Source organism: Centruroides vittatus, unplaced genomic scaffold (genome assembly GCF_030686945.1).
Source record: "Centruroides vittatus isolate TY-2023 unplaced genomic scaffold, ASM3068694v2 contig_375, whole genome shotgun sequence".
NCBI lineage: Eukaryota > Metazoa > Arthropoda > Arachnida > Scorpiones > Buthidae > Centruroides > Centruroides vittatus.
In genome coordinates, this window is record NW_027122197.1 from 1,506,825 (window position 1) to 1,522,858 (window position 16,034).

The 16,034-nt window shown below is 29.2% G+C and overlaps 1 protein-coding gene across 5 annotated transcripts in view; it reads right to left on the reverse strand.

The window, feature by feature from the left end:
• LOC136975565 (diacylglycerol kinase beta-like) overlaps nucleotides 1-16,034 on the reverse strand; it is a 71,156-nt gene that overhangs the window by 1,775 nt on the left and 53,347 nt on the right. For 4 of the 5 annotated variants that reach the window (XM_067270647.1, XM_067270648.1, XM_067270646.1 and 1 more), the window contains exons 13-26: nucleotides 10,259-10,375; nucleotides 10,077-10,175; nucleotides 9,654-9,740; nucleotides 7,496-7,590; nucleotides 7,249-7,323; nucleotides 5,808-5,893; nucleotides 5,430-5,519; nucleotides 4,347-4,510; nucleotides 4,204-4,268; nucleotides 4,005-4,095; nucleotides 1,295-1,502; nucleotides 1,075-1,195; nucleotides 927-987; nucleotides 738-837 (exon numbers count right to left, since the gene is read on the reverse strand). In XM_067270647.1, the coding sequence (XP_067126748.1) occupies nucleotides 738-837; nucleotides 927-987; nucleotides 1,075-1,195; nucleotides 1,295-1,502; nucleotides 4,005-4,095; nucleotides 4,204-4,268; nucleotides 4,347-4,510; nucleotides 5,430-5,519; nucleotides 5,808-5,893; nucleotides 7,249-7,323; nucleotides 7,496-7,590; nucleotides 9,654-9,740; nucleotides 10,077-10,175; nucleotides 10,259-10,375 (1,459 nt within the window). Of the gene's footprint in view, nucleotides 1-737; nucleotides 838-926; nucleotides 988-1,074; nucleotides 1,213-1,294; nucleotides 1,503-4,004; nucleotides 4,096-4,203; nucleotides 4,269-4,346; nucleotides 4,511-5,429; nucleotides 5,520-5,807; nucleotides 5,894-7,248; nucleotides 7,324-7,495; nucleotides 7,591-9,653; nucleotides 9,741-10,076; nucleotides 10,176-10,258; nucleotides 10,376-16,034 lie in introns of those variants that run through there. The other variant, XM_067270650.1, reaches the window with a different exon arrangement.

Consider the following 16,034-nt stretch of genomic DNA (forward strand, 5'->3'; position numbering starts at 1 on the left):
GATGGTTTATTAAATTCATTTTTTATAGTATTTATTTTAGAATTAGATAAAATTGGATATAAAGAGGTAAAAATTCTACAAAATCAAACGAAAAGTAACTAAAAAGTAGTTAAAATGTCAAAGTTGCAAACAAACTTTTCGATTTTAGCACCACCTTTGGCGCTAAATCGAGTGTGGCGTTAAACTGAAGTATCTTAAACAAGAGTTATAGTTGTATTATGGTCAACACAGACACACACACAGGTTTAAAATTTCATCTGGTTTCGTTGTATAATGTTATTTATAATGCAAAATCGCATACTGAAAGATTCTCCATTTAATATTTTTGGGGAATTCGTTCGTAAGTATTGGCGCTTTACGAGGGTAATGCTACATCGAGGTTTGCTTATATACAGCACTTGTAACATCTGTATAAAGAATAAGGAATTTTAATTTTATGTGAAGAGGGACGGGGGACAATACAAACTCTCTTAGTGATAAAGGGGATGCCTCAGGGGGACTTTCCATAGAAAACTGGCCCCCATTTATGTGTTTGACAGGTGAAAAAAACCTGGAAAACTCTATTGATAGGGCCCGAACCCGCGACTGTTCAATAATTTTATCCATTCGGCTCTTAGAAGGTCTTCGTAGATGTGTGACCGGGGACAAAAGGTCTGAGTAATCGCCACTGTTACAAATTTCAAACGTAAGGCCCCGATATAATTAATTATAATGCCTTTAAAATATATAAAATTTACCTCGGTTATTTCGACTTTTTAAATAATGAAAAAGGAAATTTGGTTTCGGAGTTACTGGAGCTATTAACATGGGCATTTGATTTTTATGAATGATGCGGATCTATAGAAAAATAACATATATATGTATGTATATAATCAATTATAATTAATTATTTTATTTCTTTTTTAAACCATAACTTAAACACTCACAGTACAAGGTGGCTGCATCCACGGCTCTCCATCAATTTGCATAGGAAATCTTTTCTTCGTTCTTCATCAATAATAATTATTATATTAATTATTTTGCTTAGAAGATATCAAAAATTTAATTAATTTTGAGTTATTTAAGATTTCATACTTGATTACAACAGAGGAGCACTGTGCCAATCGACGTCCAGAAGCACGCAGTCCAGCTTTAACCTGTCCAACGTGCATGCAATTCTCTAGCCCTATTACCTCTATTAACGTATCCCCTATATCTGTTAATCGAACAGAACTGTCAAGAACATGTCACACATAAAAAATAAACTCTCAAAAATATATATTTTGTAAAAAAAAAAAAAATCGATAATCTATACCCTGAACAGCTGTGCTCAAATCAACTGATTGGAAACTATAAGCGGATCCTCCTCGATCCTTCTTCTTTTTCCATTGAACATGGGTACGTTTCTTCTGTCCTGAATTATCTCCCCATAGATTAGACCCTCCGTATATACTTGGAATATTCAAAAATGCGATACCTTGTAGAGAAGGTCCGGTAGCCAGGTCCAAAGATCGCCCGTCACACTGCGGATATCAATTACAATTTAGAACCACAACGTATGCCAAATTAGATAAAAATGCTAATTATAGAAGGACTAGGCATGGTTTATTCATAAATATGAGGTTTAAAATGAACTTTACACCTGGTTTTTGAGGGTACAGCCATTTAGGGACATTCACCTTTTTATTCTCTACATTTTAAGGCCTCACTCTGTGAAGAGACAATTAGGGCCTCATATTTTTAAATGTATAAATTGGTAGGGTTACAATACGTATAAATTTGGCTTGACACAGGCTTTAATATAGAAAAATAGAGCGTGTGTAGGTCTACAAACTATAAGAACTAGATTTATTTTAGAGTAAGAGGATAAGAAAACTCCTAATTAGCAATTTAGATGAGAGGCCAGAGAAACTTTCACCAATTTAGATGTGTGATAAGATACATAATTACACAGACCTCATTTTCTAAAGTAGATCATATATAATGCCTGACAAAAATAGTTTAATTATTACTTCCTATTATTATAAACAATTAAGATATATTAATGTTAAACGTATTAGTTTACTCTAATATATATATTTAAGATATTTTAATATAAGAATTTATCGATAGTGCCTAGAATAAATTTGAAAGTAGAAACAATTATGCTAATTAACAACATCAATTTAATACACAAATCATAATTGATTAATTAATGTAGCTTAACTAGTGTAAATAACCGTATGTTAATTCCGTAGGGCCCTATCCTGTAAGCAAATTAAGCACTTGCTTGGGGCTTCCGAACACAATGAGAGGACCTTAGAGATAAGCGAGTTACGAGGCCCTTTTTTATACAAAATACAGTATAAAGCCTGTATCACCCGACACTATTGTATTGGAGTAGCGATAAAACTACGTGTTTGAGGCCTCTAAAAGTTGAAACTCCAGGCAAAAACCTTGCATCTACAATTATCCTTAAGCTTAAATGGAACATTCAAGAGGCCCCATAGTTAATTAGCATTCAGAGCTTCTAGTATGTGTGTTAATTCGACACTAGATCAAAAACAATACTGTATATCGATAGAACAAGTGTAATTAACATAGGCCTACTGTATTATTTATAACACGTTGTTCATTGATAAACTGTAAGCTTAATTCAATCTAGAAACAATAGAGAATCAAATACAGTAAGTTACAAGACTTCTAAGTCAGATAATTTATGTTGCAAGTAGCTTAAGATAATAAACAAAGATCTCGAAACTGAAGTGATACAGTCAACAAATGTGAACCTGACTCAAGGGAGAGGCAATATTTACGAATTTAGAGTGTGCGATAATGATAATATGAGTCATTCTTATGATAAATTGGTCGGTTAAATCAATAAATCGATTAATAGAGAATGTTATTCTCAGCATTATCTTTAGCTTCCCGATATCCTTATCTGATGAAGAAAGATGCCGAAGGGAATGTTATTAATGACTTTGTTCTTAACTAGTTACGTTATATAACACATTTTAAATCATTAATTTAAAAAAAAATATATATATACATATATATATATATACTAAATTTTACGTTAAAACCTTTATACTATTCGTTTTAAAACGTTTTAAAATTTAAAAATTTAAATTTAAATTAACCCCTTAACCGCTGACGTCATAACGGAATGAAACCTATTTTGGACAAATTTTTTTAAAAAACCGCTACGACTTTATTAAAATTTTTATATTTTCGTAAAACCTTACAAATATATCAACGAATTACTTAGAGGATTATTTCAAAACGTTTTAAATACCAATTTAGAGGCGAGATAATATTAACAGTTACGGCGTCGTACGTGCTGCCATCTTGTGAAAAAATTCGTTATTAAATCGATAAATTCGTAAAAATTAATTTATTCTGCTTAATTTTTAAGCATTTTATGAATACAGATGCAATATTTACATTAAAATTCGCTTGTTTAAACAACGATATAAGCTAAGTAGTTATAATAATATACGATAAAATCTTCATTGTTAGATTTAACAAAGTAATCTTAGACGTCATCTCTGTTATGTGACCAATTGTACAGGTCTGACAAGTGAAAGAATGATGCCCTTCACCCCCTTTTTTCCTAATGTCTAAATAAGGGGAAGTAGGTTAAAGTAAAATTATAATAATAATAAAAATAATATAAATATTTTCTGTGTAATACGATAACACAAGACGTTCTTAAGGTCGGCAGTTTTTCTCAATTTAAAATTAACTAAATTAAAATTTTAAGATTCTGTAAAATAATTTTAATTTTACACATTTTCAGTAATTTATATCCAAAGTTTAGTTAGAAAAGGGGTGTTAGATGATAAAAAAAAAAACACGTGTAAGTTATAATACTTCAATAATACAATAAAATAAATAAACTTGCTATTGCATCTGCTGACATCTGTTGGTATAATTTATAACTATTATTATTATTATTATTTTAGAAGATTATTTTTATATATTAAAATAGACAAATAAAGGATTTATATACCGAAATTTATAGAAAATATTTTTAAAAATATTACCAATATTTCGATAGCTTCGTGTAAATGTTTACAAGTGGCGCAAAAAGTTTCTGAAGTAGCGAATTCGAAATACCACATTTTATTTTTCATCCTGAACAGGAAAAAAAAATTGACATAAATTTATTTCTAAAACATGTAAAATTCATGTTAAAATCTGTTCAGAAAAGAAGAATTTATTTTATTTTTATTTTACTTTTACCTGCTGCTGAATTTTTCTGGATGTTTTTCACGTTCTAAATGGAATTTAAAGGCTATGGAAGCATCCTAGAAAATGTATTTTGGGAATTTTTAGGATTGGATTTCCTTCATTTTTTACTTTAATTTATAATTAATTAAACTTACAACTCCGATAGAGAAATAATTATTGAAGATCGTGCAGGGTATGGGATCTCCCTTCTCTTCACAATCTTCTGCTGGTGAGATGTCAATCTTCCACCTGTCCATCATCACAGTTGTCGACTTTTCGATCTTCTTAAGGATCTTATCTAAGCTTTCGTTATCGTATCCTGTAGGATAATTGTCGTTTTTAAACTATAAATCCTCCACAAAAGACACCCTAATATAGTAATAAAGTTAGTTCGATAAATTACCAGCAGGTGTAGAAATAGCGCTGATTGTCTTTACAAAAGTTATTCCTTATTCTTATACGTGTATATAAGTTTATAACTTAACGTTAATTCGTGCTTAACGTATGAATGACAGCGCCAATTTCTCTTCTATGGGGAAATTTATAAACTAACTATCGTTATCGCTGTTTTAATGTAAAGAATGCTGCATGTTTTCTCGAATTATATTCTGTAATAAGAAGATAAGCTAGAAAATCAGTTCATTTAGCTGAAAATATTACAGTCAAACCTCCGAATTACGACCATTGGCGGGAACATAAAAAAGGCCGTTGTTTGGAGGTTATTTTGTACGCATTTAAAGAGAAAAATTCCCGAGAAATGGCCGTTATTTGGAGGTTATTTTGTACGCATTTAAAGAGAAAAATTCCCGAGAAATGGCCGTTATTTGGAGGTTATTTTGTACGCATTTAAAGAGAAAAGTTCCCGAAAAATGGCCGTTGTTTGGAGGTTATTTTGTACGCATTTAAAGAGAAAAGTTCCCGAAAAATGGCCGTTGTTTGGAGGTTATTTTGTACGCATTTAAAGAGAAAAGTTCCCGAAAAATGGCCGTTGTTTGGAGGTTATTTTGTACGCATTTAAAGAGAAAAGTTCCCGAAAAATGGCCGTTGTTTGTACGCATTTTAAAAAGGAAAATCCCTGGAAAATGGTCGTTGTTTAGAGGTTATTTTGTACGCATAAAAATAAAATAAAATAAAATAAAATGAAATCTTCCCGAATTATTCCCTAAAGCATCAATTTTAAATAAAACTTCCTTAAAATAAGGAAATTATTTAAAAAATTACGTTATAAACATTCGTACCTGGTCCCCAACATAAGCATCTCGCTAAGTCATTTCCTGTTCCAAGAGGAAGTATTGCGATAGCTGGAGGAAACTGAAAGTTCATTTTGTCTGAAATAATCAGAAAAAAATATTATAAACAATAAAAATAAAAATATTAATTAATTAAAAATTTATTTAAATATTAAACTATAATATATTATACTTCACGTGTGACAACGTTTCATCTACGTCAAAAAAATGAATTATTTCACAGAAAAATTAGCATAAATTTCCAATTTAAAATGGATATTTATTAAAATTAAAGTGTTTTATAATATCTTTTTTAAAGTTTAATTTAATTTAATTTAATATTTTTTTTTAGTAATAAAGGCATATTATTAAGTGTAGTGTAATTACCAATTGTATCGAGTACCCATCCAACTGTCCCATCTCCTCCACAGCAAAGTACTTTAAAATTTGGTACATCTTGATAAAATTGTAATCTATTTAATTATAATTTAATTTATTATTATTAATAATTAAAATTTTACTTAATTTATATTTATAAATGCCATAAAAATATACATTAAAAGCGTTAAGAAGTTAGTAAAAACTGAATTAAAAAATGAAGTTATTTTCTTATAAATTTACGTTAAATTAAAAATCTTTGACAATTTAAATTTATTTACTTAAATTAATTTCTAAATAATTGTATATTAAATAAAATAATTACATTTTTATTAATTAAACACGATGAATTCTTTCGATAAGACTGCGCATTATATAGCGATTTGCGTATACTTTTCCTTAGAAAATTAAGATTTTAATATATTTAAGCTGTAACAATGTTTGAAAAGAATCTTAATTATATTAATTAGTTTGTTTTAAGTAGAAAATTAGATTTTAAATAGAAATTTCAAGCATTCCGACAATTTTACTTGCATGACGGGTCGCGCCATACATTAAATAAATATATTTAAGGATATTTCTAATTAAATAGCCTTAAGTTAGACTTAGAAATATTCTAAAGTTATTGTATATTTTAATTAGTTTAAAAATTTAACAATAATTGTATAATTAATGATTGATCTTTGTAATAATTGCTATATGACGTCGTCGCGCTCGCGCGATATTACGCGACTCTTTAAGCGCTTCCACAATATTAAACTAACATTTTATCTTTTAATAAATAAACCAAGTTATATTATTTAATTATTTTATAGATTTTAAATGTCAATTCGTTCTTTTTTTTCAATTGAAATTTTGAGAATATGCGCTTGTATAAGATTCGCGTCGAGGTAGCGACAATCGCGACGCGAAGCGGAGCTAATTCGCGAGTTCATTTATTACATTAAAATTTAGATATTTTTTATTGCAGACGAATAAATAAATAAATATATTAATATAAGATAAAGTTTAAAAGTATTATATTTATATATATATATATATATATATATAAATTAATTTTAATTAAAATATTTATTAAATTTTTTATAGCAAATATAAAGGAGTCGTCACACCAACACGCGCGCCGCTACAAAATTATTAAAATTTTAAATGTTTTTATTAATAATTAATCAGAAAAAATTACGATATTAGTCCGTTACAGTCAGTTATAAACTTACTACTTTAATATTTTTTCGAATTATTAAAAAATTCGACAACGAAACGTGATATTTATCGTCATCCATTTTCGCGTCGCGTCGCATTGTGTCGCATCGTGTCGCGTGCTAATTAAACCTCTATTTACATAAATAACCTAATAAAAATACTTGAAAATCAAAATATTAAATAAATTCTAACATTTTTTAAACTTTTAAACTTCGTTTTATAAGAATAAATTAATATAAAAACATACCCTTGCATCGGTCCACCCTTAGCAATATTGTAGACTTGTCTTGGATTTAACAAATATTGGAATTTTCTTAATATTCTAGAATAAGAGACAAAAAAGGAAATAAAGGAGGAAGTAGAAAAGTTAATTTTCTTTAGTAGAAGATTAAAGGAGGACGTATTTTAGCGAGCGCGCAACGTATTTCCTGCTGCTTGTCCTGTGACAAGAGAAGATACAATTGGTCGAGATGATAGGTTTTTATATAATTTACCTTATTCCCTGTCTTCCCCCACTCTTAGGATTGATCAGAATTAAGAGAGGGTGTGTACCAGTCAAAGGAGTTATCTGGAAAGACATGGCTGACATCTGTAATAAATAAATAAAAGTAAGTTGAACTTCACGAAAGATTGGCACAAAATGATATTTTATTCTTTTATTTCCTTATTTTTTTTTTTTACATTTTTTTATTTTAGAGAAAAATAAGAGAAGTCGACAGTCTACGTTATTGAATAGGGAATTTTTCAAAGTGAAACGAAAAAGATTCGAAATTGAAACTAAGATGCGAGGAAATTTCATTTTCTTTTTTATTATGTTTAGTTTATTTTATTGAAAATCTTACCAATTTTATTCTATTCTTTCTTCGTTTTTAAATTGAGATTTTTTCTTCCATTTTTTATTTTTATTTTATAAATTATCATCATCATTAGAAAGATATTTTTATTGCATTTTTACTGAGTTGTGCTCTAAGAGAAGTGCTCTAAGAAAAGCGAAATAATAATTAAATTATCTTCTTAAAGTGAAAAATAATGATATTTTCTACCTTTTCTGACTAATAAAAGTTTTATTTCTAACGAAATTTTACTTTAATTTAGAATTGATGTGGCTCCTCCTTTTAGATTCCTTAGGAGTGCTGAAGGCCCTTCTACGAGGCAATAATCAATTTAAAATCCCAAGGCCCTCGTAAGACAAGGCCCCTACGTGTAAATTTCTTGCAAATCCGGCCTTGGTTAAGCTAGAAGCATCGCTAAATATTTCTAATTTATCTCAAACACGATTCACCTTTAAGAATCAGCTTTAGGATTTTATAGCATAGTAAATAAATGCATAATATGTAAAAAAAAAATAAACTAAATATTTCATTGTTTAGATATAATAAAGGGTCCCTATTATTACTTTCCTCCAGGCTATCATCTCACTTGGTTCTTGGAGGGAAAAATTGGAGTTAGTCAAAATAGTAGTCCATGCTTGATGGGCCATAATGGGACTCTTGTCTTAAATGCTCTACTAATGATAGTTCCAGTTTAATCCCGAAAATTTTCGCATTTAACTCATATAATCTCATGAATTTCCAGAGGACGAAGGTTGGTTTCGGTTCATTTGTTCCCTCTCACCTTCTCATTATGCTACAGTTCACACATAGATTACACAGCGAAGTTCCTGCCATCAATGATTATATAACGGAGAAAAGGGGATTAAACTGATATGTCATGCAGCCAAACAGATGGTGTCGTGACTAAAATAGAGGAAGAATCAAGCTTAACAGTTTAATTTTGGCAAGTTCTTAATAATATTAACAAGGAACCAACAGTAGACACGCTGTCCCCTAAGTAGTTTACGGGAAAAAATAAGGCGATAGAGCCTTAAATTAAAGAAATAACCCATTAGAAATCATAACTAAACACTGCACAGCTTAATATATTTTACAATTCCAACAATGTTTTCGGAAAATAATCAAAATGTAAGCCTTTAATCCCCGTAGAAAACGTATAGAAAAATCACTTAGAGCATCACCTGATTCTGTTCTCTCCCATAAAAATTGTTATATATAAGCTGGATAGTTGTGATTACTTCAAAGAACAATAAAAAAATCTGGAGGAAGAACAATCCAGCATCAACAATTTCTGAAAGTACTAGAAGGTGTAGAGATGGAGGAGGGTATAGAAGATGTCACTATAATCTTCAGCCGGTTGATATCTCATTAAGGCAGTGTGAGTCTCTAATCTTAGGATAGAAAACGAGTAAGATAACTGATTCTCAAGGATAAAAGGGATGAGTGTCAATAGTTGACAAATAGTTAAAGTTAATTCTCACTTCCACCGTGACTTGAATAACATTATTCTTCGTCTTATAGAAGCTTAAACTTATTGAGCTGCAATATGAAAAAAATTGTAGTCCTATAAATTCCCGCTATCGTCCGTCTGTCTGTCTTTCTTTAATCTCGAGAATGGAGTGAGATAAATGAAAAACTTATGGACAAGAAACCACGATTCTTCCCTGAAAGAAGTTAAATACGACTCTACTTCTAGCAGGAAAGTATGATGTACAGGGGCAAGACACTACTAATTTGAGGAGGAAAGCATATATTTTAAATTAAATAAATAAAAATTAATAATTTTTTTGAATTTTTCAGTTACAAATTTTACACTAACCGATTGATTATTATCGCCTCCAACCATGTTCGAGTCAGTTCTAGAAAGGTTCTTTTTCTGGTTGTTAGTAACGCTTCTTTGCCTTTCCTGCGAAGAAATCGACGAAAATATCATTAAAATAATTATTTAAAATCATTTTTTCCCCTCAAAAAAAGTGAATTTTTTTAAAGCGTTTAGCTGGGAGGGAATTCCCAATTCGGTATACGTGAAAGTCTTTCACGCTTTACTAGTTACATAGAAAATGCAAACCCTAAGGAAATCAATTGACGTACGAAAAATACATGATGCTGTTAAAGCTAATTTTCGTATCATCACGCTCGAATTGAAGAGAAAGAAATTCTGCTTAAATTATTTCAATTTTCTACGGATTTTATAAATGAATTAATTGATATCTTTTAATTAAAATAAGGTTACAAAACTCACCAGAACAATGGGACAGATACAAGTCGGAGATAGTAAATGATCTCTATGTTGTCCTAGCGTACATTCCGGTTTTACTTGAGAGGCACAATGGTTGTGAAGCTAAAAATAATGAATTTCTTATTAAAATTAAGGATTATTTTTTTTTAATATATATTACTTAAGACAAAAATAAATTCGTTTACTGTCATTTGACACCATCGACAATGGAGACCCGTAATCCCATTGTAAGACTTGATTGGCTTTCTACATTTGCTACACTTCCCTGTACAGTTACCTTCTGTCCAATGGTGACTTAAAGTCTGAAAAATAATTGAATTGACTTTTGTAAACGATCTTACCTCAATAAATTACTATCAAATTACTATCAAATGGGATATTTTTATTCTTAAATGTAATTAAATTTTATTATATAAATTTCAGTTAGAATTAAATAAAATTTTAAATGCTAAATAATTATGTGTAAATATTTTCATATCTGTTTTGTGTTTTATCTATTTTTTTTTCTTTTTTTTTTCCTTTTTTGGTTAATGTTACCTATGGTGCCAAAATGGCGGCTCGTCTCTGATTCCAGCAAACAGAAGAAAGGAAATAGTGGGTACGCACGTTCTAATCTAACCTAACCTAACCTATTCTAATAAATTACCATAATTATTACCAACCAAATTATTAGAATAGGTTAGGTTAGAACGTGCGTACCCACTGTTTCCTTTCTTCTGTTTGCTGGAATCAGAGACGAGCCGCCATTTTGGCACCACAGGTAACATTAACCTTTGTTTATATATTTAAATTATTTAATAAAAATGCTCAATTTCGTATTGAAATTGAAAGAATTTCGGTTATTAATCAATTACATCAGCTGTTAATTTGAATTTTTAACAGCTGATGTCATTGATTAATTTTCCATTTAACAATAAAATTTCTTTGAAATTCTTCAATTTCACTGTAAAATTAAGCAATTTCGTAAAGATAAAAATATTTACAATTCTCACAGAAATAGAACAATTTTTTAACAAATCAAATGCGTATAAACGACAATTATTATTTATATTAATTGTCATTTATACACAGCTAAAAGTTAATGCAATAAATAAATAAAGAAGCTAAATTAACTTTTTAAAATTATTATTTTAATTAAAATAAAATACAAAAATTTAATTTATTGAATAAAATAAATTTAAAAAAGGACCAATGAAAGATTTTGTCACAAATTCACAAGAAGGAAAGTTTTGATTATTATTACATAGATTTTACAATATTGAATGCTTATTTTTTTCACTTTGTAACTATGAAAAAAAATTAATTTATTGTTGAAGAGCTGACAAAATTTATATCTAAAATTTATATAATCCTTCTGAAATCAAATTGTTGAATTTAATACAAAAAATTGAAAAAAAAATTGAATTTTAGGACGTAATTTTCTCTTTAAATCTTCAAAACGTATTAAAATAAAAAGGAAAATATATTAAATTTCGCATTTATAATAATTTAAAACTAAAAAAAAAAATTACTTATCGACTTTATGGATACTTTCTTTTGGATACTTTTGTTGATAATTCTCCAAAAATTATGTACATAACTTAAATAAACCACTTTTTTTATATCAAAAGAGAGATTTTTAGAAGAGATTTTCATACAATAACCTTAAAGATACTTTAATTACCAATTATTTTTACGCAAAATTAACGATAAGAATGTTAATGTTATGAATTCATTAATATATTAAAAAATCCTTAAACACGAAATAAATTATACTTAATTCAATATCTTTAATGTTCGTAAGGTAATCGATAAAATAGCAATTTACAGTTTTCTCAACAACGTTATAATTATTTGGAAAACAGTTAAAATAATATCCATATTTACGACTCCATCATTTACCATTAGCTCCTGATGGTAAGAACAGGTTAAAAATATAAGAATAAAATAATAATAATAAGAAGAAATTTTGCAGTTTCCCCCCCTCTTAATTGAATTTTTATTTTGTTTTTTTATATTAAATCTTATCAAATTCGTTTCTCTTCCCTTTAACCAGACTGATAAATCAAGAAATTGGTAATGCAACTATCCTCTAGTCATAAGTCCATTTGGAGTAGAAAAGTCAGCAATTTTATTAAGTTACACCCACACTATATAAAATACAATTAAGTAAACATCCCAAGAAAACAAACTGATAAACGTAAGAAAGGTTTCAAGGCATCAGAAGAAGGATAAACTTGTAGAGAAGTGAATGCTTTTAGAGTTTTTAAACTCTAATTTCGAGATCAAAGAATGAATTATTCTTTAAAAAATATGATTAATATAAAGATGGTGGAAGTAAAATTAAAAAAAAAGAAAAAAAAAATGTGGTCGCAATAAGAGGAACTGCACAAGAAAAATTATCTGTCAGTTAGCATTCACGACAAAGAACCTTAACTTATCGATCTACTCCATAAACGATAGCATAAATATTATTCATTCACTTCTAATGTTTGTAATGTGTGTAAATATCACGTGTATCATATATAAAAATGTATTATTATATTAGTAAAAGATATATTTTAATACATTAAAACAATAATTCTTAAATTCCTCATTAATATTCCTGTAATTCCCAAGAAGAATCCACGCGTGTGTAAAATATTGACGTCGCGAAAAATCGGCACTTTGTAATTTCTAGGCGTATAATTAATGTAAAAAAAAAACAGAATTTTATTGTTATTAATAATGTAACAAAGGAGATTCGTGATTGTTTTAACAATTTACTCCATCAAAATGCTAACAATGCTCGAGAGGTTTCAGCGAAGTAACTCGATTCGAATCATTAGGATGAGATCCACATACACCACACAAGCTACCGATGCTCGACCTCATATGATCGATATGATTGAAGTTATCAGGTCAACTGTAGTCCGAACTGGACGTGATTGTTAGTAGACTGGCAAAGTCGTTATTGAAAAAAAAAAAATTAGAAGCGTGGAACATAAGAGCTGGACAAAGTAGGCGTTGTGAAGAATTGCTGGAAGACAAGTGGCATCCTTTAAAAAATAAAGGAGTACAAAGTGATGAGGGCAATTTTTGGGCATTCCTCATACAAAATTCATAACATTCGACAGCTGCTTCTAACGTATCTGGAGTATGGATCACGTTCGTGGTTCGATTTCTTGCACGTTTCGAATTCGATGCCAAATAATCTCGTGCGGACTATTTGTATCTTAGTAAATCATAGTTTTTGACATTTAAGATGTCACTTCGTAAGTTGGGTAGTTTTAAGAGATTCCTATCCAAAGGTTAGCCACTCAAACTGTAGATTCACCTTCAGAATTTAGTCGCAGGGAACGTGAGAAGATCGTCTTCATGTAGAATCACGTTATCTGTATCACGATAATTAGAATGTACTGTACAAAAAATATAAATTACAGTTAAAATAAAATGCTGAATTTTAATTTGTAAAATGTATTTAGGGTGTAAAATATGTTTTTCAAGATGCCTTGAGAGAGAGGGGGGAGAGATAGGTCACCCAGCCAGGGTTTTGGCCTCATCTCCCCTCTTTCTCTTATCTTGAATAAGAGAAGGGCCTAACTCCTCATGTACCATCACTCCTCGCCCCAGAGCCTCCAAAGATAACGTAGAATTGTCGGTGCAAAGACCATTTTGGGTTTCCATGCTGATTATACAAAAAACAAATATCATGATGATGTAGTAAAAACATAATCTAGTATAAATATTAACCCATAACCAAAGTTAGTTCATTATTTGGAAAAAATACAGAAAACATAATTTTTGCATTTTTCCTCTCTAAAGGGTCCCCTAAGGCTCGTGGGCCCGGTTGCATCCCTTTCGTAGGGCCTACTCACCCCTCTACACTTTACGAAGCCTCACACTTCTTGGAATCTATAAAAATTCGTGAATAAAATAAAATTTTTTACTAATCAAACGAAGCTTTATAAAATTATTTTTCCCATAAGGCTTTTCTTTCTGTGGCTGGCGCTAAACGGCCCTGCTGACCCCTCTACGTGGACTTACTTTTGATTATATCAAATAATTTACAAGGTTTTGTAACTTATAAAGAAGAATATAACAAGTAGCAACTGCGTAACCAAGCAATTATGTAACCAGACAAACAGACTATCCACATATATATATAATGTAGATTACATAAGCTATAAAATAATAGCAGATTAAACCTATAAATAATAAATTCTCCATGTTATTTGCTTTCTCTTCCGTTATCGATACTTATTGCTCTGACATTGCTATTGTTTGTCTGCATAGTTCTGGTATTAAAGTCTTATATAAGATGTTGTAATGTGAAACTCTATAATAATATAGGTACAGTACATTACACACCTCTGTATATTATTAATATAATTGTATACAATCAGATTTCAATTAAGCGCTACTAACTGCTCGCTTCTAAAAGTGGCACTAAATCGAGTGTGGCGCTAAACCGAATTATCCAAATAACAAGAATTATATATAGTATTAAGTCTTAGTAGAGCGTAAATATTGTATTCTAATCATTTATAAAATTGGATTTTAATAATAAAAGAAAAAAAATTACGTAAAATTAAATATAGGCCACTCATGAATAAATATATTTTAAAAATTATTTGAAATTTAAATATCTAAGCAACGATTGGTTAAGAGAGTAAAAAAATGGGAGGAGATTCGTTTAACTCCTCCTTCATTAACCGATCGTCTTTTAAATCGTTTAAATTCCTGATTTTTTTCACATATAACAGAGGACTACCTATGTTTGTAGTATAATTTTTTTAATTTTAAAATTGTAGTTTATATTATATTCATTAATGGTTCATTTTGAGAGTTATATTATCACGAGTCTTTAAGAGCTATAAGGCGTATATAGAGTTTAGATTTAGGTTAAATATATAACTTAGGATAGTTATAAATAGATATTTGTTTATAGGATATAGATAAACGATAAATATAGTGTATTTAAAGCTCTAGAGGCACAGTAGGAGTTTGTTAATCTGATGTCTCTGGACTAGAGTGGCCCCAGACTCCTCATTATGGGCCTGGCCAGACTCGTAATGGATATGATTAAAATTCCTTATTAGTGCCCACAAGGAGGGAAGAGTAAAAAATAAATAAATAAATTGCTGTATATTTTATCTTTCAAAGTTTGGATCTTTTATTTAAATTAAATCACTTAAATCATTTTTAAGTATGATAAAAAAAACAATTTAAATTTATTAAGGAGAAGATAATTACAAACATTTCCTTTAATTATTATGAACATATATTTAAATATGATTAAGGCGATTTTAAACAGAACTCCATTAACTTTAATTTGCATACAGCTTTAGAATCCGATTTAACGATGCATTAATAGAATTAAAACAAATAGGAAAATCATTAGCATAATTATATTTTTAATTTTTAAATGGAACAAATTATTAATTTCAAGAAAATCTTCTAAAACAAATCTCGAAACCTGTTCGAAGCATTTTAAAATATTCAAAACTCGTCTATTAAATTAACAGAAGGGAAACCATTAAAAGATTTAACGACGTCTTAAATTAAAATTTTAAAACCGAGATAAGGGATAGAATTTACAAGAAATAATCAACAAACTTTGTCACGTTTGCTTGTAAATCAACAACCTTCGCGTGTGACAATCTAAGAGGAATTTAAGCTAGTTTGTCAGCCAATTACAATAATTAATTATAAATTTCGAAAGACTTAGCACTCTTCTAGACACGTCTGAGTTGCTAATAACTGCTTTTGACTAATACTCGATCGACGTGATAGAATTTGCATGTTCAAGAGGAAAAAATGTTGAATAAAAAAACGTTCTGTCATGTCATTTTGATATTATAAATGTAATTTAACGGCATACGCAAATATATATATATATATATATATATATATTTTTATCTTAGTATAGAAGATATGGCAAATGTAGTTGTGCTCTAGCATAGAACAGATGCAATTGTGCCAGCATAGAGTAGAAGTAGT